The sequence below is a fragment of the Mytilus californianus genome, unplaced genomic scaffold, assembly GCF_021869535.1.
Source record: "Mytilus californianus isolate M0D057914Y unplaced genomic scaffold, xbMytCali1.0.p SCAF_5, whole genome shotgun sequence".
NCBI classification, from domain to species: Eukaryota; Metazoa; Mollusca; class Bivalvia; order Mytilida; family Mytilidae; genus Mytilus; species Mytilus californianus.
This window is the reverse complement of record NW_026262701.1, coordinates 109,365,013-109,391,207: the sequence shown is the minus strand read 5'-3', so window position 1 is coordinate 109,391,207 and position 26,195 is coordinate 109,365,013. Positions and strand designations below refer to the sequence as shown.

At 31.9% G+C, this 26,195-nt stretch overlaps 1 protein-coding gene across 3 annotated transcripts in view; it reads left to right on the top strand.

Moving 5' to 3' along the window:
- The window catches only part of LOC127700556 (cystathionine beta-synthase-like), an 80,423-nt gene that overhangs the window by 28,211 nt on the left and 26,017 nt on the right, over positions 1–26,195 (top strand). For 2 of the 3 annotated variants that reach the window (XM_052204102.1, XM_052204104.1), the window contains exons 2-10: positions 18,679–18,819; positions 19,564–19,670; positions 20,328–20,462; positions 20,857–20,936; positions 22,398–22,532; positions 23,009–23,078; positions 23,208–23,299; positions 23,764–23,889; positions 24,050–24,134. In XM_052204102.1, the coding sequence (XP_052060062.1) occupies positions 18,689–18,819; positions 19,564–19,670; positions 20,328–20,462; positions 20,857–20,936; positions 22,398–22,532; positions 23,009–23,078; positions 23,208–23,299; positions 23,764–23,889; positions 24,050–24,134 (961 nt within the window). In that variant the 5' untranslated portion in view covers positions 18,679–18,688. The remainder of the gene's footprint in view (positions 1–18,678; positions 18,820–19,563; positions 19,671–20,327; positions 20,463–20,856; positions 20,937–22,397; positions 22,533–23,008; positions 23,079–23,207; positions 23,300–23,763; positions 23,890–24,049; positions 24,135–26,195) is intronic. The other variant, XM_052204103.1, reaches the window with a different exon arrangement.

Genomic DNA, 26,195 nt, shown 5'->3' with positions numbered 1-26,195 from the left:
GGGTGGGTTCGACTTTTGACTTACTGTGGAGAGAATATGTCATTTTCTGAACTTCTGCCGATTTGTTTGAAAAAAGCACATACACGTCTAGAGTTTGGATATACAAATCGATTTTTAAACATGACAATCTCGATCCAAGTGCTGTTATCGAAATTACCAAATTCAGTGAAAATGTACAGAAATGATCCCCTTCGAACATTGAAATGTTCACTCGAATGGCAGACTATAAAAATTAGAATAGGCATGACATTTTGTAGTTAACGAATAGTTTTCGATGTTTCAACACAAATATTTACACATTTTTCACATTTTGAAATGCTATAGTCTTTTTCAAAAATGTACTTTTATACGAAAATGGTTTCATTTAAAACTGTTGTTCAAAATTCACCGTAGTAGTTACATATTGGATCGGTTTTGGTATCAATATAATCAGTACTTGATGACATATAAAGAATCATTGGAGAAAGTGGACATTATCTTCAGGCCCTTTTTAGCAGTACCGCATTTACTAAAAAAATCAGAATTTTTTTTTTCACATTTTTTGACTGGGGTTACCTCTGATAAAAAATTGTGAAAATTCAGAGAGTAATGCCAGAACGTTTTGAAGATGATTTTTGTGTGGCATATATATTTATGCATCTAACGAACTATGAATTGCATGATTCTAGAAAGTATTAAATAGCGTATAGGTTACAATACACCATTAGATTTTATGGGGGCAGCCATTTTATGAGCATAACATGGTATTCAGAATTAAGAGTATAGCTAATCCTGATTGGTTGATATGTGCGCCCGTTATTTTTTGTAATTAGAGACTTCGTGCATTCTGCATTATACCAAAGGCCAAATAAATTATTTTCCTTAGCCCTAACGGAACTGAGATGTCTTTTAAACGCTAGGATGAGACACGTATTTTTAAGTGCAAAATTGATAGGCATGGGAGATAAGTACAAATTACGCTAAGAAAAGCAACGCGAACCTATATTTTTTGGACCAAAAAATACTGTCCTAATAACTTTTCTTAAATTCTAGCAAGGTTTCGTTAAAATAATCAGCTTTCTAAAGTCTGTATCTCGAAAAAGGCTATCATTGTCGCCTATGGGGAAATTAATTGTTTATTTCAATCTATATAGCGTCGACATTTCTTTATCATAGTGCTCAAAAAGTGTCATAAACAGTAATTTTACTTGATATTTGATGTGAAACCGTATTATTTGGTGACAAATGAATTATTGATTAACTAGTTTTTAAGCTATAGTCTGTTTCATATTTGTATAGCGTTTTACCTTAGAAACAAGGGTGGGTTCGACTTTTGACTTACTGTGGAGAGAATATGTCATTTTCTGAACTTCTGCCGATTTGTTTGAAAAAAGCACATACACGTCTAGAGTTTGGATATACAAATCGATTTTTAAACATGACAATCTCGATCCAAGTGCTGTTATCGAAATTACCAAATTCAGTGAAAATGTACAGAAATGATCCCCTTCGAACATTGAAATGTTCACTCGAATGGCAGACTATAAAAATTAGAATAGGCATGACATTTTGTAGTTAACGAATAGTTTTCGATGTTTCAACACAAATATTTACACATTTTTCACATTTTGAAATGCTATAGTCTTTTTCAAAAATGTACTTTTATACGAAAATGGTTTCATTTAAAACTGTTGTTCAAAATTCACCGTAGTAGTTACATATTGGATCGGTTTTGGTATCAATATAATCAGTACTTGATGACATATAAAGAATCATTGGAGAAAGTGGACATTATCTTCAGGCCCTTTTTAGCAGTACCGCATTTACTAAAAAAATCAGAATTTTTTTTTTCACATTTTTTGACTGGGGTTACCTCTGATAAAAAATTGTGAAAATTCAGAGAGTAATGCCAGAACGTTTTGAAGATGATTTTTGTGTGGCATATATATTTATGCATCTAACGAACTATGAATTGCATGATTCTAGAAAGTATTAAATAGCGTATAGGTTACAATACACCATTAGATTTTATGGGGGCAGCCATTTTATGAGCATAACATGGTATTCAGAATTAAGAGTATAGCTAATCCTGATTGGTTGATATGTGCGCCCGTTATTTTTTGTAATTAGAGACTTCGTGCATTCTGCATTATACCAAAGGCCAAATAAATTATTTTCCTTAGCCCTAACGGAACTGAGATGTCTTTTAAACGCTAGGATGAGACACGTATTTTTAAGTGCAAAATTGATAGGCATGGGAGATAAGTACAAATTACGCTAAGAAAAGCAACGCGAACCTATATTTTTTGGACCAAAAAATACTGTCCTAATAACTTTTCTTAAATTCTAGCAAGGTTTCGTTAAAATAATCAGCTTTCTAAAGTCTGTATCTCGAAAAAGGCTATCATTGTCGCCTATGGGGAAATTAATTGTTTATTTCAATCTATATAGCGTCGACATTTCTTTATCATAGTGCTCAAAAAGTGTCATAAACAGTAATTTTACTTGATATTTGATGTGAAACCGTATTATTTGGTGACAAATGAATTATTGATTAACTAGTTTTTAAGCTATAGTCTGTTTCATATTTGTATAGCGTTTTACCTTAGAAACAAGGGTGGGTTCGACTTTTGACTTACTGTGGAGAGAATATGTCATTTTCTGAACTTCTGCCGATTTGTTTGAAAAAAGCACATACACGTCTAGAGTTTGGATATACAAATCGATTTTTAAACATGACAATCTCGATCCAAGTGCTGTTATCGAAATTACCAAATTCAGTGAAAATGTACAGAAATGATCCCCTTCGAACATTGAAATGTTCACTCGAATGGCAGACTATAAAAATTAGAATAGGCATGACATTTTGTAGTTAACGAATAGTTTTCGATGTTTCAACACAAATATTTACACATTTTTCACATTTTGAAATGCTATAGTCTTTTTCAAAATGTACTTTTATACGAAAATGGTTTCATTTAAAACTGTTGTTCAAAATTCACCGTAGTAGTTACATATTGGATCGGTTTTGGTATCTATATAATCAGTAATTGGATGACATATAAAGAATCATTGGAGAAAGTGGACATTATCTTCAGGCCCTTTTTAGCAGTACCGCATTTACTAAAAAAATCAGAATTTTTTTTTTCAACATTTTTTGACTGGGGTTACCTCTGATAAAAAATTGTGAAAATTCAGAGAGTAATGCCAGAAACGTTTTGAAGATGATTTTTGTGTGGCATATATATTTATGCATCTAACGAACTATGAATTGCATGATTCTAGAAAGTATTAAATAGTGTATCAGGTTTACAATACACCATTAGATTTTATGGGGGCAGCCATTTTATGAGCATAACATGGTATTCAGAATTAAGAGTATAGCTAATCCTGATTGGTTGATATGTGCTGCCCGTTATTTTTTTGTAATTAGAGACTTCGTGCATTCTGCATTATACCAAAGGCCAAATAAATTATTTTCCTTAGCCCTAAACGGAACTGAGATGTCTTTTAAACGCTAGGATGAGACACGTATTTTTAAGTGCAAAATTGATAGGCATGGAGATAAGTACAAATTACGCTAAGAAAAGCAACGCGAACCTATATTTTTTGGACCAAAAAATACTGTTCCTAATAACTTTCTTAAATTCTAGCAAGGTTTCGTTAAAATAATCAGCTTTCTAAAGTCTGTATCTCGAAAAAGGCTATCATTGTCGCCTATGGGGAAATTAATTGTTTATTTCAATCTATATAGCGTCGACATTTCTTTATCATAGTGCTCAAAAAGTGTCATAAACAGTAATTTTACTTGATATTTGATGTGAAAACCGTATTATTTGGTGACAAATGAATTATTGATTAACTAGTTTTTAAGCTATAGTCTGTTTCATATTTGTATAGCGTTTTACCTTAGAAACAAGGGTGGGTTCGACTTTTGACTTACTGTGGAGAGAATATGTCATTTTCTGAACTTCTGCCGATTTGTTTGAAAAAGCACATACACGTCTAGAGTTTGGATATACAAATCGATTTTTAAACATGACAATCTCGATCCAAGTGCTGTTATCGAAATTACCAAATTCAGTGAAAATGTACAGAAATGATCCCCTTCGAACATTGAAATGTTCACTTCGAATGGCAGACTATAAAAATTAGAATAGGCATGACATTTTGTAGTTAACGAATAGTTTTCGATGTTTCAACACAAATTATTACACATTTTTCACATTTTGAAATGCTATAGTCTTTTTCAAAAATGTACTTTTATACGAAAATGGTTTCATTTAAAACTGTTGTTCAAAATTCACCGTAGTAGTTACATATTGGATCGGTTTTGGTATCAATATAATCAGTACTTGATGACATATAAAGAATCAATTGGAGAAAGTGGACATTATCTTCAGGCCCTTTTTAGCAGTACCCGCATTTACTAAAAAAAATCAGAATTTTTTTTTTCACATTTTTTGACTGGGGTTACCTCTGATAAAAAATTGTGAAAATTCAGAGAGTAATGCCAGAACGTTTTGAAGATGATTTTTGTGTGGCATATATATTTATGCATCTAACGAACTATGAATTGCATGATTCTAGAAAGTATTAAATAGCGTATAGGTTACAATACACCATTAGATTTTATGGGGGCAGCCATTTTATGAGCATAACATGGTATTCAGAATTAAGAGTATAGCTAATCCTGATTGGTTGATATGTGCGCCCGTTATTTTTTGTAATTAGAGACTTCGTGCATTCTGCATTATACCAAAGGCCAAATAAATTATTTTCCTTAGCCCTAACGGAACTGAGATGTCTTTTAAACGCTAGGATGAGACACGTATTTTTAAGTGCAAAATTGATAGGCATGGGAGATAAGTACAAATTACGCTAAGAAAAGCAACGCGAACCTATATTTTTTGGACCAAAAAATACTGTCCTAATAAACTTTTCTTAATTTCTAGCAAGGTTTCGTTAAAATAATCAGCTTTCTAAAGTCTGTATCTCGAAAAAGGCTATCATTGTCGCCTATGCGGGAAATTAATTGTTTTATTTCAATCTATATAGCGTCGACATTTCTTTATCATAGTGCTCAAAAAGTGTCATAAACAGTAATTTTACTTGATATTTTGATGTGAAACCCGTATTATTTGGTGACAAAATGAATTATTGATTAACTAGTTTTTAAGCTATAGTCTGTTTCATATTTGTATAGCGTTTTACCTTAGAAACAAGGGTGGGTTCGACTTTTGACTTACTGTGGAGAGAATATGTCATTTCTGAACTTCTGCGATTTGTTTGAAAAAAGCACATACACGTCTAGAGTTTGGATATACAAAATCGATTTTTAAACATGACAATCTCGATCCAAGTGCTGTTATCGAAATTACCAAATTCAGTGAAAATGTACAGAAATGATCCCCTTCGAACATTGAAATGTTCACTCGAATGGCAGACTATAAAAATTAGAATAGGCATGACATTTTGTAGTTAACGAATAGTTTTCGATGTTTCAACACAAATATTTACACATTTTCACATTTTGAAATGCTATAGTCTTTTTTCAAAAATGTACTTTTATACGAAAATGGTTTCATTTAAAACTGTTGTTCAAAATTCACCGTAGTAGTTTACATATTGGATCGGTTTTGGTATCAATATAATCAGTACTTGATGACATATAAAGAATCATTGGAGAAAGTGGACATTATCTTCAGGCCCTTTTTAGCAGTACCGCATTTACTAAAAAAATCAGAATTTTTTTTTTCACATTTTTTGACTGGGGTTACCTCTGATAAAAAATTGTGAAAATTCAGAGAGTAATGCCAGAACGTTTTGAAGATGATTTTTTGTGTGGCATATATATTTATGCATCTAACGAACTATGAAATTGCATGATTCTAGAAAGTATTAAATAGCGTATAGGTTACAATACACCATTAGATTTTATGGGGGCAGCCATTTTATGAGCATAACATGGTATTCAGAATTAAGAGTATAGCTAATCCTGATTGGTTGATATGTGCGCCCGTTATTTTTTGTAATTAGAGTCTTCGTGCATTCTGCATTATACCAAAGGCCAAATAAATATTTTCCTTAGCCCTAACGGAACTGAGATGTCTTTTAAACGCTAGGATGAGACACGTATTTTTAAGTGCAAATTGATAGGCATGGGAGATAAGTACAAATTACGCTAAGAAAAGCAACGCGAACCGTATATTTTTTGGACCAAAAAATACTGTCCTAATAACTTTCTTAATTCTAGCAAGGTTTACGTTAAAATAATCAGCTTTCTAAAGTCTGTATCTCGAAAAAGGCTATCATTGTCGCCTATGGGGAAATTAATTGTTTATTTCAATCTATATAGCGTCGACAATTTCTTTATCATAGTGCTCAAAAAGTGTCCATAAACAGTAATTTTACTTGATATTTGATGTGAAACCGTAATATTTGGTGACAAATGAATTATTGATTAACTAGTTTTTAAGCTATAGTCTGTTTCATATTTGTATAGCGTTTTACCTTAGAAACAAGGGTGGGTTCGACTTTTGACTTACTGTGGAGAGAATATGTCATTTTCTGTACTTCTGCCGATTTGTTTGAAAAAAAGCACATACACGTCTAGAGTTTGGATATCACAAATCGATTTTTAAACATGACAATCTCGATCCAAGTGCTGTTATCGAAATTACCAAATTCAGTGAAAATGTACAGAAATGATCCCCTTCGAACATTGAAATGTTCACTCGAATGGCAGACTATAAAAATTAGAATAGGCATGACATTTTGTAGTTAACGAATAGTTTTCGATGTTTCAACACAAATATTTACACATTTTTCACATTTTGAAATGCTATAGTCTTTTTCAAAATGTACTTTTATACGAAAATGGTTTCATTTAAAACTGTTGTTCAAAATTCACCGTAGTAGTTACATATTGGATCGGTTTTGGTATCAATATAATCAGTACTTGATGACATATAAAGAATCATTGGAGAAAGTGGACATTATCTTCAGGCCCTTTTTAGCAGTACCCCCGCATTTACTAAAAAAAATCAGAATTTTTTTTTTCACATTTTTTGACTGGGTTACCTCTGATAAAAAATTGTGAAAATTCAGAGAGTAATGCCAGAACGTTTTGAAGATGATTTTTGTGTGGCATATATATTTTATGCATCTAACGAACTATGAATTGCATGATTCTAGAAAGTATTAAATAGCGTATAGGTTACAATACACCATTAGATTTTATGGGGGCAGCCATTTTATGAGCATAACATGGTATTCAGAATTAAGAGTATAGCTAATCCTGATTGGTTGATATGTGCGCCCGTTATTTTTGTAATTAGAGACTTCGTGCATTCTGCATTATACCAAAGGCCAAATAAATTATTTTCCTTAGCCCTAACGGAACTGAGATGTCTTTTAAACGCTAGGATGAGACACGTATTTTTAAGTGCAAAATTGATAGGCATGGGAGATAAGTACAAATTACGCTAAGAAAAAGCAACGCGAACCTATATTTTTTGGACCAAAAAAATACTGTCCTAATAACTTTTCTTAAATTCTAGCAAGGTTTCGTTAAATAATCAGCTTTCTAAAGTCTGTATCTCGAAAAAGGCTATCATTGTCGCCTATGGGGAAATTAATTGTTTATTTCAATCTATATAGCGTCGACATTTCTTTATCATAGTGCTCAAAAAGTGTCATAAACAGTAATTTTACTTGATATTTGATGTGAAACCGTATTATTTGGTGACAAATGAATTATTGATTAACTAGTTTTTAAGCTATAGTCTGTTTCATATTTGTATAGCGTTTTACCTTAGAAACAAGGGTGGGTTCGACTTTTGACTTACTGTGGAGAGAATATGTCATTTTCTGAACTTCTGCCGATTTGTTTGAAAAAAGCACATACACGTCTAGAGTTTGGATATACAAATCGATTTTTAAACATGACAATCTCGATCCAAGTGCTGTTATCGAAATTACCAAATTCAGTGAAAATGTACAGAAATGATCCCCTTCGAACATTGAAATGTTCACTTCGAATGGCAGACTATAATAAATTAGAATAGGCATGACATTTTGTAGTTAACGAATAGTTTTCGATGTTTCAACACAAATATTTACACATTTTTCACATTTTGAAATGCTATAGTCTTTTTCAAAAATGTACTTTATACGAAAATGGTTTCATTTAAAACTGTTGTTCAAATTCACCGTAGTAGTTACATATTGGATCGGTTTTGGTATCAATATAATCAGTACTTGATGACATATAAAGAATCATTGGAGAAAGTGGACATTATCTTCAGGCCCTTTTTAGCAGTACCGCATTTACTAAAAAAATCAGAATTTTTTTTTTCACATTTTTTGACTGGGGTTACCTCTGATAAAAAATTGTGAAAATTCAGAGAGTAATGCCAGAACGTTTTGAAGATGATTTTTGTGTGGCATATATATTTATGCATCTAACGAACTATGAATTGCATGATTCTAGAAAGTATTAAATAGAGTATAGGTTACAATACACCATTAGATTTTATGGGGGCAGCCATTTTATGAGCATAACTTGGTATTCAGAATTAAGAGTATAGCTAATCCTGATTGGTTGATATGTGCGCCCGTTATTTTTTTGTAATTAGAGACTTCGTGCATTCTGCATTATACCAAAGGCCAAATAAATTATTTTCCTTAGCCCTAACGGAACTGAGATGTCTTTTAAACGCTAGGATGAGACACGTATTTTTAAGTGCAAAATTGATAGGCATGGGAGATAAGTACAAATTACGCTAAGAAAAGCAACGCGAACCTATATTTTTTGGACCAAAAAATACTGTCCTAATAACTTTTCTTAAATTCTAGCAAGGTTTCGTTAAAATAATCAGCTTTCTAAAGTCTGTATCTCGAAAAAGGCTATCATTGTCGCCTATGGGGAAATTAATTGTTTATTTCAATCTATTATAGCTGTCGACATTTCTTTATCATAGTGCTCAAAAAGTGTCATAAACAGTAATTTTACTTGATATTTGATGTGAAACCGTATTATTTGGTGACAAATGAATTATTGATTAACTAGTTTTTAAGCTATAGTCTGTTTCATATTTGTATAGCGTTTTACCTTAGAAACAAGGGTGGGTTCCGACTTTTGACTTACTGTGGAGAGAATATGTCATTTTCTGAACTTCTGCCGATTTGTTTGAAAAAGCACATACACGTCTAGAGTTTGGATATACAAATCGATTTTTAAAACATGACAATCTCGATCCAAGTGCTGTTATCGAAATTACCAAATTCAGTGAAAATGTACAGAAATGATCCCCTTCGAACATTGAAATGTTCACATCGAATGGCAGACTATAAAAATTAGAATAGGCATGACATTTTGTAGTTAACGAATAGTTTTCGATGTTTCAACACAAATATTTACACATATTTCACATTTTGAAATGCTATAGTCTTTTTCAAAAATGTACTTTTATACGAAAATGGTTTCATTTAAAACTGTTGTTCAAAATTCACCGTAGTAGTTACATATTGGATCGGTTTTGGTATCAATATAATCAGTACTTGATGACATATAAAGAATCATTGGAGAAAGTGGACATTATCTTCAGGCCCTTTTTAGCAGTACCCCCGCATTTACTAAAAAAATCAGAATTTTTTTTTTCACATTTTTTGACTGGGGTTACCTCTGATAAAAAATTGTGAAAATTCAGAGAGTAATGCCAGAACGTTTTGAAGATGATTTTTGTGTGGCATATATATTTATGCATCTAACGAACTATGAATTGCATGATTCTAGAAAGTATTAAATAGCGTATAGGTTACAATACACCATTAGATTTTATGGGGGCAGCCATTTTATGAGCATAACATGGTATTCCAGAATTAAGAGTATAGCTAATCCTGATTGGTTGATATGTGCGCCCGTTATTTTTTGTAATTAGAGACTTCGTGCATTCTGCATTATACCAAAGGCCAAATAAATTATTTTCCTAGCCCTAACGGAACTGAGATGTCTTTTAAACGCTAGGATGAGACACGTATTTTTAAGTGCAAAATTGATAGGCATGGGAGATAAGTACAAATTACGCTAAGAAAAGCAACGCGAACCTATATTTTTTGGACCAAAAAATACTGTCCTAATAACTTTTCTTAAATTCTAGCAAGGTTTCGTTAAAATAATCAGCTTTCTAAAGTCTGTATCTCGAAAAAGGCTATCATTGTCGCCTATGGGGAAATTAATTGTTTATTTCAATCTATATAGCGTCGACATTTCTTTATCATAGTGCTCAAAAAGTGTCATAAACAGTAATTTTACTTGATATTTGATGTGAAACCGTATTATTTGGTGACAAATGAATTATTGATTAACTAGTTTTTAAGCTATAGTCTGTTTCATATTTGTATAGCGTTTTACCTTAGAAACAAGGGTGGGTTCGACTTTTGACTTACTGTGGAGAGAATATGTCATTTTCTGAACTTCTGCCGATTTGTTTGAAAAAAGCACATAACACGTCTAGAGTTTGGATATACAAATCGATTTTTAAACATGACAATCTCGATCCAAGTGCTGTTATCGAAATTACCAAATTCAGTGAAAATGTACAGAAATGATCCCCTTCGAACATTGAAATGTTCACTCGAATGGCAGACTATAAAAATTAGAATAGGCATGACATTTTGTAGTTAACGAATAGTTTTCGATGTTTCAACACAAATATTTACACATTTTTTCACATTTTGAAATGCTATAGTCTTTTTCAAAAATGTACTTTTATACGAAAATGGTTTCATTTAAAACTGTTGTTCAAAATTCACCGTAGTAGTTACATATTGGATCGGTTTTGGTATCAATATAATCAGTACTTGATGACATATAAAGAATCATTGGAGAAAGTGGACATTATCTTCAGGCCCTTTTTAGCAGTACCCCGCATTTACTAAAAAAATCAGAATTTTTTTTTTCACATTTTTTGACTGGGGTTACCTCTGATAAAAAATTGTGAAAATTCAGAGAGTAATGCCAGAACGTTTTGAAGATGATTTTTGTGTGGGCATATATATTTATGCATCTAACGAACTATGAATTGCATGATTCTAGAAAGTATTAAATAGCGTATAGGTTACAATACACCAATTAGATTTTATGGGGGCAGCCATTTTATGAGCATAACATGGTATTCAGAATTAAGAGTATAGCTAATCCTGATTGGTTGATATGTGCGCCCGTTATTTTTGTAATTAGAGACTTCGTGCATTCTGCATTATACCAAAGGCCAAATAAATTATTTTCCTTAGCCCTAACGGAACTGAGATGTCTTTTAAACGCTAGGATGAGACACGTATTTTTAAGTGCAAAATTGATAGGCATGGGAGATAAGTACAAATTACGCTAAGAAAAGCAACGCGAACCTATATTTTTTGGACCAAAAAATACTGTCCTAATATACTTTTCTTAAATTCTAGCAAGGTTTCGTTAAAATAATCAGCTTTCTAAAGTCTGTATCTCGAAAAAGGCTATCATTGTCGCCTATGGGGAAATTAATTGTTTATTTCAATCTATATAGCGTCGACATTTCTTTATCATAGTGCTCAAAAAGTGTCATAAACAGTAATTTTACTTGATATTTGATGTGAAACCGTATTATTTGGTGACAAATGAATTATTGATTAACTAGTTTTTAAGCTATAGTCTGTTTCATATTTGTATAGCGTTTTACCTTAGAAACAAGGGTGGGTTCGACTTTTGACTTACTGTGGAGAGAATATGTCATTTTCTGAACTTCTGCCGATTTGTTTGAAAAAAGCACATACACGTCTAGAGTTTGGATATACAAATCGATTTTTAAACATGACAATCTCGATCCAAGTGCTGTTATCGAAATTACCAAATTCAGTGAAAATGTACAGAAATGATCCCCTTCGAACATTGAAATGTTCACCTCGAATGGCAGACTATAAAAATTAGAATAGGCATGACATTTTGTAGTTAACGAATAGTTATTCGATGTTTCAACACAAATATTTACACATTTTTCACATTTTTGAAATGCTATAGTCTTTTTCAAAAATGTACTTTTATACGAAAATGGTTTCATTTAAAACTGTTGTTCCAAAATTCACCGTAGTAGTTACATATTGGATCGGTTTTGGTATCAATATAATCAGTACTTGATGACATATAAAGAATCATTGGAGAAAGTGGACATTATCTTCAGGCCCCTTTTTAGCAGTACCGCATTTACTAAAAAAATCAGAATTTTTTTTTTCACATTTTTTTGACTGGGGTTACCTCTGATAAAAAATTGTGAAATTTCAGAGAGTAATGCCAGAACGTTTTGAAGATGATTTTTGTGTGGCAATAATATTTATGCATCTAACGAACTATGAATTGCATGATTCTAGAAAGTATTAAATAGCGTATAGGTTACAATACACCATTAGATTTTATGGGGGCAGCCAATTTTATGAGCATAACATGGTATTCAGAATAAGAGTATAGCTAATCCTGATTGGTTGATATGTGCGCCCGTTATTTTTTGTAATTAGAGACTTCGTGCATTCTGCATTATACCAAAGGCCAAATAAATTATTTTCCTTAGCCCTAACGGAACTGAGATGTCTTTTAAAACGCTAGGATGATACAAATTACGCTAAGAAAAGCAACGCGAACCTATATTTTTTGGACCAAAAAATACTGTCCTAATAACTTTTCTTAAATTCTAGCAAGGTTTCGTTAAAATAATCAGCTTTCTAAAGTCTGTATCTCGAAAAAGGCTATCATTGTCGCCTATGGGGAAATTAATTGTTTATTTCAATCTATATAGCGTCGACATTTCTTTATCATAGTGCTCAAAAAGTGTCATAAACAGTAATTTTACTTGATATTTGATGTGAAACCGTATTATTTGGTGACAAATGAATTATTGATTAACTAGTTTTTAAGCTATAGTCTGTTTCATATTTGTATAGCGTTTTACCTTAGAAACAAGGGTGGGTTCGACTTTTGACTTACTGTGGAGAGAATATGTCATTTTCTGAACTTCTGCCGATTTGTTTGAAAAAAGCACATACACGTCTAGAGTTTGGATATACAAATCGATTTTTAAACATGACAATCTCGATCCAAGTGCTGTTATCGAAATTACCAAATTCAGTGAAAATGTACAGAAATGATCCCCTTCGAACATTGAAATGTTCACTCGAATGGCAGACTATAAAAATTAGAATAGGCATGACATTTTGTAGTTAACGAATAGTTTTCGATGTTTCAACACAAATATTTACACATTTTTCACATTTTGAAATGCTATAGTCTTTTTCAAAAATGTACTTTTATACGAAAATGGTTTCATTTAAAACTGTTGTTCAAAATTCACCGTAGTAGTTACATATTGGATCGGTTTTGGTATCAATATAATCAGTACTTGATGACATATAAAGAATCATTGGAGAAAGTGGACATTATCTTCAGGCCCTTTTTAGCAGTACCGCATTTACTAAAAAAATCAGAATTTTTTTTTTCACATTTTTTGACTGGGGTTACCTCTGATAAAAAATTGTGAAAATTCAGAGAGTAATGCCAGAACGTTTTGAAGATGATTTTTGTGTGGCATATATATTTATGCATCTAACGAACTATGAATTGCATGATTCTAGAAAGTATTAAATAGCGTATAGGTTACAATACACCATTAGATTTTATGGGGGCAGCCATTTTATGAGCATAACATGGTATTCAGAATTAAGAGTATAGCTAATCCTGATTGGTTGATATGTGCGCCCGTTATTTTTTGTAATTAGAGACTTCGTGCATTCTGCATTATACCAAAGGCCAAATAAATTATTTTCCTTAGCCCTAACGGAACTGAGATGTCTTTTAAACGCTAGGATGAGACACGTATTTTTAAGTGCAAAATTGATAGGCATGGGAGATAAGTACAAATTACGCTAAGAAAAGCAACGCGAACCTATATTTTTTGGACCAAAAAATACTGTCCTAATAACTTTTCTTAAATTCTAGCAAGGTTTCGTTAAAATAATCAGCTTTCTAAAGTCTGTATCTCGAAAAAGGCTATCATTGTCGCCTATGGGGAAATTAATTGTTTATTTCAATCTATATAGCGTCGACATTTCTTTATCATAGTGCTCAAAAAGTGTCATAAACAGTAATTTTACTTGATATTTGATGTGAAACCGTATTATTTGGTGACAAATGAATTATTGATTAACTAGTTTTTAAGCTATAGTCTGTTTCATATTTGTATAGCGTTTTACCTTAGAAACAAGGGTGGGTTCGACTTTTGACTTACTGTGGAGAGAATATGTCATTTTCTGAACTTCTGCCGATTTGTTTGAAAAAAGCACATACACGTCTAGAGTTTGGATGTACAAATCGATTTTTAAACATGACAATCTCGATCCAAGTGCTGTTATCGAAATTACCAAATTCAGTGAAAATGTACAGAAATGATCCCCTTCGAACATTGAAATGTTCACTCGAATGGCAGACTATAAAAATTAGAATAGGCATGACATTTTGTAGTTAACGAATAGTTTTCGATGTTTCAACACAAATATTTACACATTTTTCACATTTTGAAATGCTATAGTCTTTTTCAAAAATGTACTTTTATACGAAAATGGTTTCATTTAAAACTGTTGTTCAAAATTCACCGTAGTAGTTACATATTGGATCGGTTTTGGTATCAATATAATCAGTACTTGATGACATATAAAGAATCATTGGAGAAAGTGGACATTATCTTCAGGCCCTTTTTAGCAGTACCGCATTTACTAAAAAAATCAGAATTTTTTTTTTCACATTTTTTGACTGGGGTTACCTCTGATAAAAAATTGTGAAAATTCAGAGAGTAATGCCAGAACGTTTTGAAGATGATTTTTGTGTGGCATATATATTTATGCATCTAACGAACTATGAATTGCATGATTCTAGAAAGTATTAAATAGCGTATAGGTTACAATACACCATTAGATTTTATGGGGGCAGCCATTTTATGAGCATAACATGGTATTCAGAATTAAGAGTATAGCTAATCCTGATTGGTTGATATGTGCGCCCGTTATTTTTTGTAATTAGAGACTTCGTGCATTCTGCATTATACCAAAGGCCAAATAAATTATTTTCCTTAGCCCTAACGGAACTGAGATGTCTTTTAAACGCTAGGATGAGACACGTATTTTTAAGTGCAAAATTGATAGGCATGGGAGATAAGTACAAATTACGCTAAGAAAAGCAACGCGAACCTATATTTTTTGGACCAAAAAATACTGTCCTAATAACTTTTCTTAAATTCTAGCAAGGTTTCGTTAAAATAATCAGCTTTCTAAAGTCTGTATCTCGAAAAAGGCTATCATTGTCGCCTATGGGGAAATTAATTGTTTATTTCAATCTATATAGCGTCGACATTTCTTTATCATAGTGCTCAAAAAGTGTCATAAACAGTAATTTTACTTGATATTTGATGTGAAACCGTATTATTTGGTGACAAATGAATTATTGATTAACTAGTTTTTAAGCTATAGTCTGTTTCATATTTGTATAGCGTTTTACCTTAGAAACAAGGGTGGGTTCGACTTTTGACTTACTGTGGAGAGAATATGTCATTTTCTGAACTTCTGCCGATTTGTTTGAAAAAAGCACATACACGTCTAGAGTTTGGATATACAAATCGATTTTTAAACATGACAATCTCGATCCAAGTGCTGTTATCGAAATTACCAAATTCAGTGAAAATGTACAGAAATGATCCCCTTCGAACATTGAAATGTTCACTCGAATGGCAGACTATAAAAATTAGAATAGGCATGACATTTTGTAGTTAACGAATAGTTTTCGATGTTTCAACACAAATATTTACACATTTTTCACATTTTGAAATGCTATAGTCTTTTTCAAAAATGTACTTTTATACGAAAATGGTTTCATTTAAAACTGTTGTTCAAAATTCACCGTAGTAGTTACATATTGGATCGGTTTTGGTATCAATATAATCAGTACTTGATGACATATAAAGAATCATTGGAGAAAGTGGACATTATCTTCAGGCCCTTTTTAGCAGTACCCGCATTTACTAAAAAAATCAGAATTTTTTTTTTCACATTTTTTGACTGGGGTTACCTCTGATAAAAAATTGTGAAAATTCAGAGAGTAATGCCAGAACGTTTTGAAGATGATTTTTGTGTGGCATATATATTTATGCATCTAACGAACTATGAATTGCATGATTCTAGAAAGTATTAAATAGCGTATAGGTTACAATACACCATTAGATTTTATGGGGGCAGCCATTTTATGAGCATAACATGGTATTCAGAATTAAGAGTATAGCTAATCCTGATTGGTTGATATGTGCGCCCGTTATTTTTTGTAATTAGAGACTTCGTGCATTCTGCACTATACCAAAGGCCAAATAAATTATTTTCCTTAGCCCTAACGGAACTGAGATGTCTTTTAAACGCTAGGATGAGACACGTACTTTTAAGTGCAAAATTGATAGGCATGGGAGATAAGTACAAATTACGCTAAGAAAAGCAACGCGAACCTATATTTTTTGGACCAAAAAATACTGTCCTAATAACTTTTCTTAAATTCTAGCAAGGTTTCGTTAAAAAAATCAGCTTTCTAAAGTCTGTATCTCGAAAAAGGCTATCATTGTCGCCTATGGGGAAATTAATTGTTTATTTCAATCTTTATAGCTTACTATACTGTATGGGTTTTGCTCATTGTTAAAGGCAGTATGGTGACTTGTTATTGTTCACATTTCCTTATTTTTATTTGTATTCTGACAATTTTAGCAGATTTATTTGGTGAATTTATAAAAAGGTTACCTGTTGCATGCATTTAGGTCTATAATGGTCATGAGAGTTAAAATGTATTTTACAATCCAACTTAAACAGATTGAGCTACAATGTATTACCAAAGCTGCCATTCATTTGTCACTAACACTTATTAATCACTCAAGTACAAAAGACACTGTCCCTTAAACTCCCCAAAAACTCCTTTTATATACAAATTATGTTGTTTAGAATTTTAAACTCTTTACCATGTTTAACATGTTTAACAATTGCTGTCACTTTTAATTTTTTTTTTATATTTATTGAAATAAAATGAACTATGAAACACAATATGGAGTGTAGGTCAATGAGATAGCAACCCAATGACAAGAACCATAAGACTTCTAGAATATTATCATAATGCTTTGAGCAACAAAAATATACAATATGTTTAGGTCTAAATCACTGTGAGCCTGAAAATTTGGGAATAAATTTAACAGAGACTATGAAAGATCTGTCACCAACTTCAAATCCCCTAAATTAAAAACAAAAACATTAAAATATATCAAGACAAAGACTGACAATCTCCCTGACTGGAACAGGCTAATAAACACACGGGAGGATCAATCCCAACCATATCAAACCTCTCACATCTCATCTGGATAAGTGGAAAAACAAAAGGTACATGCCACACCTTGTACACCATGTACACAAAATAACATACAACAGTCAGGTGAATTACTGAAATAAGTGATTTATAAATTCACTTATTTAAGTAGCAAATTCGAAATTTTGTCATGCATTGTGATTTCGTAGTTTTACCAAAATTTTAAACATAAAGGTTTAGATTATATCTTATTATTAGTAAAATTGAAAAAAATGAACCTTTTGCTTCTTTTAAGTAGCAAGGTTTATGCCTTTGATGCAATCATTTATCTGTAAATTCTATATTTGTTGAAAAAATGCTATAATGAAGGCTTTACATAATGCACTGATACTTTCTTAACAGATTTTTCCCAGCAGTGGGAGTATTTTTCCTGTAAAATTCAAGGTTTCATCTTACAGATTATGTAATAAAATTTTACTGTTAGCGATCAAAATTTCACTGTTCGGGGGTGTTTAAATTATTTCGGGTAATTAAAATAATAATACTTAAAGAAGTGATTTTTTGGAAGAAATATGAGGTATGATACTTAAACCAGTGATTTTTCATGTCATTATCCCAGATTCAGTACAAGGTCATCACCAGACATGCCTGGTCATCATATCAACAGATGTTGGTTCTGATAATTTTAGCAACATAATTAGTCCCTGGATCATTAGTATTGTATATTTAAAGATACAATAAAATTAAATCACTTAGTCTAGTGATTTATTTGTACAACTTAAATAGGTGATTATTAAAGAAAGACAACTCTTGCTTCCAACATTTGTGGAGACAATGTTACTTGAATCAGTGATTAAAAAATCACTCATTTAAGTAAGTCCCCTGACTGTACAAAATAGAAGTTTAGAATAACTCCACAATACTACTAGTATTACACTCATGGCAATTCTTCCTGAATTTTCCCTGTTGATGGAATATGCACAGACATACATGAAGTGGGATTCAATAGGAAGTCTTGCTAACATCACATTGCAAACACTAGCATAAAGTTATTTTCCACCTTATCAATAAGTGGCCAAATTACTGTTTATAGGAATGTTAAAGTCTACATGAAATGGGAGATGATTTTGGTTTAAATAAAAAAATATATGTCAATGCATAATTACTCTTTGCTTATACTTAACTGTATTTACAATCATGCTACAATCAAAATTTAACATGTGTTTGCAGTATCAAACAACAGATCAAAATGTTCTGCCACTGAATTGATAATCTTACAGGAATTTGTTTTTCAGCAGCTAAAAGATGGCTAATATTGCAAACTTGAACATCTCAGAAAGTCCTTTTAGGAAGTGGCAACGCCCAGATCTGCCTAGCAAATGTACATTTCATCAAGCCAAGTCAATGGAGGAGACTCCACATATACATGCTGATGTGTAAGTAATGTCACAAAAAATATTTTTTAAATTGGTATAGAAAGAGTCATATATAAACATGTCTGTTTGCCCCTGTGCTACATGTATGTTATGTTTTTCTTTTTCAATTTCATACATTTCTTATTGACTGATTGATGGTTACTTAACACCATGCATGTTCAGGATGAGGTTGTGTGAGTTAACTATTTTGGATTTTGTCTCATGTAATAGTTATTTTGTATCTGAGAAGATTTGGTTAGTTTAAAACGTATGTCCTATCCATTGTAGTTTTTTTCTGGTTTTGACAATAAAATGTGTTAAAAGTTGACAGGGGAAATTAGTACACTTCAGCATTTCAGTTGATGTACTTATTTATTTCTTCTCTACACTAGTATAGTTCTTCTCCACACTTGCACTTGTCTGTTTATTTCATCTAAAATGAAACCTTAGGGAAAATATGTCAGAATGTTGACAATAGTGTATTGTTCAGAAAATTACACTGCAGAAAAAGATTCAGTGTTACCATGGTTACAGTATGTCAAGGCTATTATCTTGCCTGTAAAATTGGTAAAAAGGTATGCTATAAACATGATAAAATTAAGTTAGTGGTATTAATAGCCAAAGGGATAATGTAATATCTCCTCAAGTGCATATAGAAAATACTACACATGTATAAGAAAAAAAATATAGGACAGAGATGCAAGTGAATTGCAATTGCTCACCAACGACATGTTATTGAGTTTTTTTTTTTTTTTTTTTTTTCAGAACGCCAAAACCTAAGATTCTACCAAATATTTTACATCAGATTGGTAACACACCTCTAGTCAAACTCAACAACATTCCAAAGAAAGAAGGACTACAATGTGAAATATGTGAGTTTTCAAGTATTACTGTCTGACTGTCGACACAAAAGTAGAGTTCTTATATCATGTAAATGTTATATAATCATATGTTCTCTTGATTGATAGTCTCATTGGCAATCCTATCACATATCCTTATTTTTATATAAATATTAAATCTGCAAATGACAAAAATGGATACATATAAAAAGACAATTGACAACATGAAGATCCATATATATATATATATACATGTTATGTGCATTCAAGCAATAGTCAATGAACATATTCATTGGGGTAGTCTGGGATCCTGGATCACTGCTTGACAAATCTGATGCAAACAGAAATTGGACCAGAATCTAAGGCATCTATCCTGGGATCAAGGAATTATGTCACACCAGATGATTTCTTTATAAATTAATTATGTTAATTTATAGTGTGTCCCTTTAAGTTTGGATCGTAACCAGACATAAAATGCCAAAGTTTACCTTTGTACTAAAAAACACAAGTGTTAAAGTGTAGAAAAGTGAAGGAATATGTGAAATCCCTGTACACAATATTTCATTGAAGCATTCTCAATTTTTATCATGTTTATTAGTTCTTTTCGTGTTCTTTCTTTATGTGAATACTTCAACCAAGCCTGATACACCATATTGTACACTATCTATTTTATGTTACTTTATTTTTTAGTGGCCAAATGTGAGTTTTTCAACCCAGGAGGCAGCGTGAAAGACAGGATTGGTTATAGAATGGTGGAAGATGCTGAGAAGATGGGTATTCTCAAACCGGGAGATGTTCTTATAGAACCAACATCTGGAAATACAGGTAAAAATTTATACAGGTTGCAGGTTACTGTTAGTGTTGAGTCACAACCTACTACAGGATGTGCAGATAAAACAAGGTAGTTAAGAGTAACTAAAGGGTCTGACAATTACACCTCATAATATAAGTAAAGATGCTGGTAACTTAAATTGTTTAGATAGAAACTACATCTGGTTATAAAATTTGATACTGGATTTAATGTATGGAGAAATATCTTCTTTTATTTAAATGATAAAGAGGCAAATTTTGAAAAATTCTAAAAAATTACAACTAATTTTCCCAGTATTGCCACAATGCTCATCGTATTAAATTTGAAAAATATTCAGGGAAAGTTCTTGATTGTCTCCCTTGACAGATGGTAATTCCTATTGTTAAATATAAATGCAATATTTTACAGGAATTGGACTAGCAATGGCTGCTGCAGTAAAAGGTTACAGATGTATTATTGTAATGCCAGAGAAAATGAGTAGAGAGAAGGTAACCTTTATAATGATCCTGTTGGTAGATAAGTGTCTATATAGGTTGTATTGTTCATACAAGGACTTATAGTAATTTCCAGTTCACTCAAACAAGTTTTAATTGACTAATCATGAGGATGTGTATGGGTTGGGGTGCGCATTGGGCTCTGAATATTTCAAACATATCTAATTTTGCATTCATAACTTATTTGTATCAAAATTGCAACTTGTACCAAATGATTGTTTTCTCTTTCAGGTCATCATTTATGCCAAGGTTTTGAAATTGAATCAACCTATTTTTATACGCCCGTCAAAATTTATGGTATACAAATATCGTCTGTCCTCCTGTCTGTCCGGCGTAAACATGTTGCACCGTAACTTAAGAACGACTTATCCAAATTTCATGAAACTTAAAATAGTTGTTTCTTATGATGGTCAAACGATCTGTATACTTTTTGGTGAAAATAAGATTAAAACTTTTTGAGTTACGGGACTTAGTAACTAAAACAGGTGTGTGTTTTTTTCACATGTCGCGCCGTATCTCAAAAACAATTTATGATTATTGCTTAAAACTTTACACACTTCTTAGTTATATTAATCTTAAGATCTGTATACTTTTTGGTGATGATTCAAAATTTTATTTTAGAGATACAGTGTATTGTGTATTTTGTTAAAAAGGGGGAGGGGTTTTACACATGTCGCGCCGTATCTCAAAAACAGTTTATGATTATTGCTTAAAACTTTACACACTTCTTAGTTATATTAATCTTAAGACCTGTATACTTTTTGGTGATGATTCAAAATTTTATTTTTGAGTTATTGAGTATTTTGTAAAAAAAGGGGGAGGGGTTTTTCACATGTTGCGCCGTATCTCAAAAACGATTTATGATTATTGCTTAAAATTTTGCACACTTCTTAGTTATATTAATCTCAAGATCTGTATTCCTTTTTGGTCTTGATTTAAAATTTTATTTTTGAGATATTGATTTATTTTTTTTTAAAAGGGGGGTTTTCACATGTCGCGCTGTATCTCAAAAATGATTTATGATTATTGCTTAAAATTTTACACACTTCTTAGTTATATTAATCTAAAGATCTGTATACTTTTGGGTTTTGATTCAAATTTTATTTTAGAGATATTGAGTTTTTTGTAAAAAAAAAAGGGGGTTTTAGCATGTCAGGCCGTATGTTAGAAACTATTTATGATTATTGCATAAAAATTCACACACAAGACGACGGGCGTATCATGCGCTCATTCTTTACTGAATCAGGTTTACAATTAATTTCTTCTTTGAAAACACAGCTACTTTACTATGCTTGGTACTGAGAACAGAAAGTCTGTCTACCATGTAGTTTTAAAACATAGGTCTCAGACTTCAGAAGGCCTAAGACATTAGCAAGATGTTTCTGTCTTAAGCCTTCTGAAGTCTGAGACCTATGTTTTAAAACATTAAGGGAGAATTTTTTATATTTTGTTTAGGTTGATGTCCTTCGAGCCTTTGGAGCTGAGATAGTGAGAACTCCTACGTCTGCAGCCTTTGATTCACCAGAATCTCACATTGGTGTCGCTAAACGTTTAATGGAAGAAATTCCTAACTCGCATATTCTGGACCAGGTAGATATTTTGGAATTATAAAATACAATTGGTATATAAATATTATTATTAGTGTATGAAGCAAAAGAATATCAATGGAAGTTGTATAAAACAATAATTCTTTCATAAACAGGGAAATGAAAGTAGCCCTGAAAAAATATTCATGTAGTTCTGTGATTTCATACCTGGAAATATAATTGTACATTGAAATGTAATCATTATCAAGTTTCAGTTATCATGGTATGGGTTATATGTAAAACTTCATCAATGATCCAAATGTTAAATTTAAGAATTTAAGCACCACACACAAGATAAAATCCTTGTATTGTATTTTATTTTTGCAATATCTATGCCTATAGGAAGTGTAGGGTATACATTAACAGCAAGCTATAAACACAATAACACATGAAAGAACCACCATCAGATTGTGTAAACCAAACAATTCATATTTGTGAGTTAGATTTTTAGTAAATTACCCATGTGTTTTGTTTTTACAGTACAGAAATGCCAGTAACCCTATAGCTCATTTTGATGGAACAGCCCAAGAAATTCTGAATTCCTGTGATGGTATGTATATGAGGACATTTAGGAGATTAATCTCATATATTCTTAAATGAATCTCATATATTCTTAAATGAATCTCATGTATTAGCATGTGTTATACCATATAAACAGAACAAGTTTATTTCATTGTAGGAAATGTAGACATGGTAGTTCTTGGGGCTGGAACAGGAGGAACATTGACAGGAATTGCCAGAAAAATCAAAATGAAATGTCCAAAGTGTAAAGTGAGTGGTTACTTTTAAGTCCTTGAAATACTATTTTTATTAACTTATGAATAGTGTGTGGAATAAGGGTTTAAAAACCTTTTTGAAATTAATCTTATCTTTGATAATATTTTTTAGAAAGAGTTCATACATTTATTTGAAGAACTGCATAAAGAATCCACTATGCACAGATGTTTATTAACTCCGCAAGGCCATGTTCCCTGGAAGTACTGACAAAAAATGAGATTTTTATAGTCCATGAAATTGTACTTTTATGAACAGACAAGACAACTTAGCCTATTAAAGACAGATAGTTAAACACTCTAGATCTATAAGAGCAACGTTGTTATGAGAAGTGATGAAATTTGACCTTATATATACAATTTTATAAAGAAAAATTATACGGACAACTAAGGGCTATAACTATGCCTTCAAAATTAGTAAGCTGCACAAGTAAATGAATATGAGTTTTGTATTTTGTTTAGATAATTGGTGTTGATCCAGAAGGTTCTATTATTGCTGAACCAGAACAGTTAAATGAAACAGAGGTGACAGGATACGAAGTTGAGGGAACTGGTTATGACTTTATACCAACAGTTTGTGATAGATCCGTAAGTCATGGGGCGTCTTGTGACTATTAATTCAAATTCTGTGCTTTAAATGAACTTAAGATACTTGTTTTGCATCATTTTTAATAGCTAAAAATAATAGTGATACTTGTTTTTTGGCATTGCCGATTACATCTCACAGTTAACTTATATTTTATTTCAGCAAGTAGACAAGTGGTACAAATCATTGGATAAAGATTCATTTATCATGTCCAGAAGATTAATCAGAGAGGAGGGACTACTTTGTGGTGAGTAAATTATTGCAGACTATTAATCGGAGAGGAGGGCTACTTTGTGTAAAGTAAATCATTTTGGATAAAGATTTAATTTTCATGTCCAGACAATTAATCAGAGAGGAGGCACTACTTTGCGGTGAGTAAATCATTGCAGACAATTAATTAGAGAGTAGGGACTACTTTGTAATGAGTAAATCATTGGATAAAGAATCATTTGTCATGTCCAGGCGATTAATCAGAAAGGAGGGATTGCTTTTTAGTGAGTAAATCATTTGATAAAGAATCATTTATCATGTCCATGCTATTAATCAGACAGGAGGGACTACTTTGTGGTGAATAAATCATTGGATAAAGGTTTGTTTATAATGTCCAGAAAATTAAGCAGAGAGGAGGGACTACTTTGTGATGAATAATGTGATGCTGTTGATTATGGTTGTTCTTGAAATATTTTAGAATGGAATTCAAAACTTTTGACCAGTTATGAATAATCAGCTGCTGAAAATTTTAAAATAATACAATAGGAAATTTAATTGATATCAGACAGACTAATGTCCTGTGAACATCTAAAGTATTTATTTGATAGAATTTTACTTTTTATATCCCCATATGGCAATCACATTGTCCCTCTGTAAGTTTGTTCATCTGTCCCTCTGTTTGTAAGTTTGTCAGTCTGTCCCTCTGTTTTTAAGTTTGTCCGTCAGTCCCTCTGTTTTTCCTACAAATATTTTTGTCACACATCTCGGGGACTTCAGAATGAAAGGACTTTTTAATTAGTCAGCAGGTTGACATTGATGAGTTTAAAAAAATTTCACACTTTTCTCCAATACTACTGAACATAATGATTTCATTGTTGGTCTGCAGCTCATCCATTGTAAATGGGGCAATATGCGTAATTGATTTTACATAGGCAGTAATGGTAACGTTTTCCTCTGTAGCACAGTCCATATCGTAAACTTGGATATGCATGATGGCTCATTTCGAAGCTGAGACATTTTCACATATGTGATTAAATTTTCGGGGTACGAAGTGTGATTCATTTTTCCGTAAATTAGCACACCCCGAAAATCCTTTCTTGATGTGGCTCCTGCTGGTAAAAGATCCCTTTTTTCACACAATGAGTTCTTTGAAAATTTAATACTTTGCATACATTTAATAACTGCATAGTTTTTACACATTTATTCTATGGTCCTCTACTTTTCAAATTAACACAAATGGTTAAGCTCAGTCACTTGTTGACAATAGAAACATGTCCAATATCACTACACAGAGATTTTTATGCCCCCGCCGTAGCGGTGGGGGCATTAAGTTTTACCCTTGTCCGTCTTTACGTACGTACGTACGTCCCGAAATTGGTTTCCGTTCTCTAACTAGAGTTTGCCTCAACCAAATGTTATGAAACTTATACACAATGCTTATTACTACAAAACACAGATCAAGTTTGAATTTTGGTGGCGTCACTTTAACCAATCTAGAGTTATGCCCCTTTATAAATGGAAAAATAGCAAAATTTTTAGTTTCCGTTCTATAACTTCAGTTTGCCTCAACCAAATGTTATGAAACTTATACACAATGTTTATTACCACAAAACACAGATCAAATTTGAATTTTGGTGGCGTCACTTTAACTGATCTAGAGTTATGCCCCTTTATAAAAGGAAAAATTGCAAAATTTTTAGTTTCTGTTCTCTAACTTAAGTTTGCCTCAACCAAATGTTATGAAACTTATACACAATGCTTATAACAACAAAACACAGATCATGTTTGAATTTTGGTGGCGTCACTTTAACCGTTCTAGAGTTATGTCCCTTTATAAATGGAAAAATTGCAAAAATTTTATTTTCTTCTAATTATCAAGTTTATAATATATTTTTAAATTGGAGTTATCTTCCTTTGTCCATGATTATAGTTGAATCAACTACAATCAATGCTTTATACAATGCAATGTTTAATTTTGACTTCCACTGATAAAACACAGATCAAGTTGAATTTGGGTAGTGTCACTTTAACCAATATTGAGTTATGCCCCTTTATAAATTTTGCAAAGATTGCAAAATTTTTAGTTTCCAATCTATAA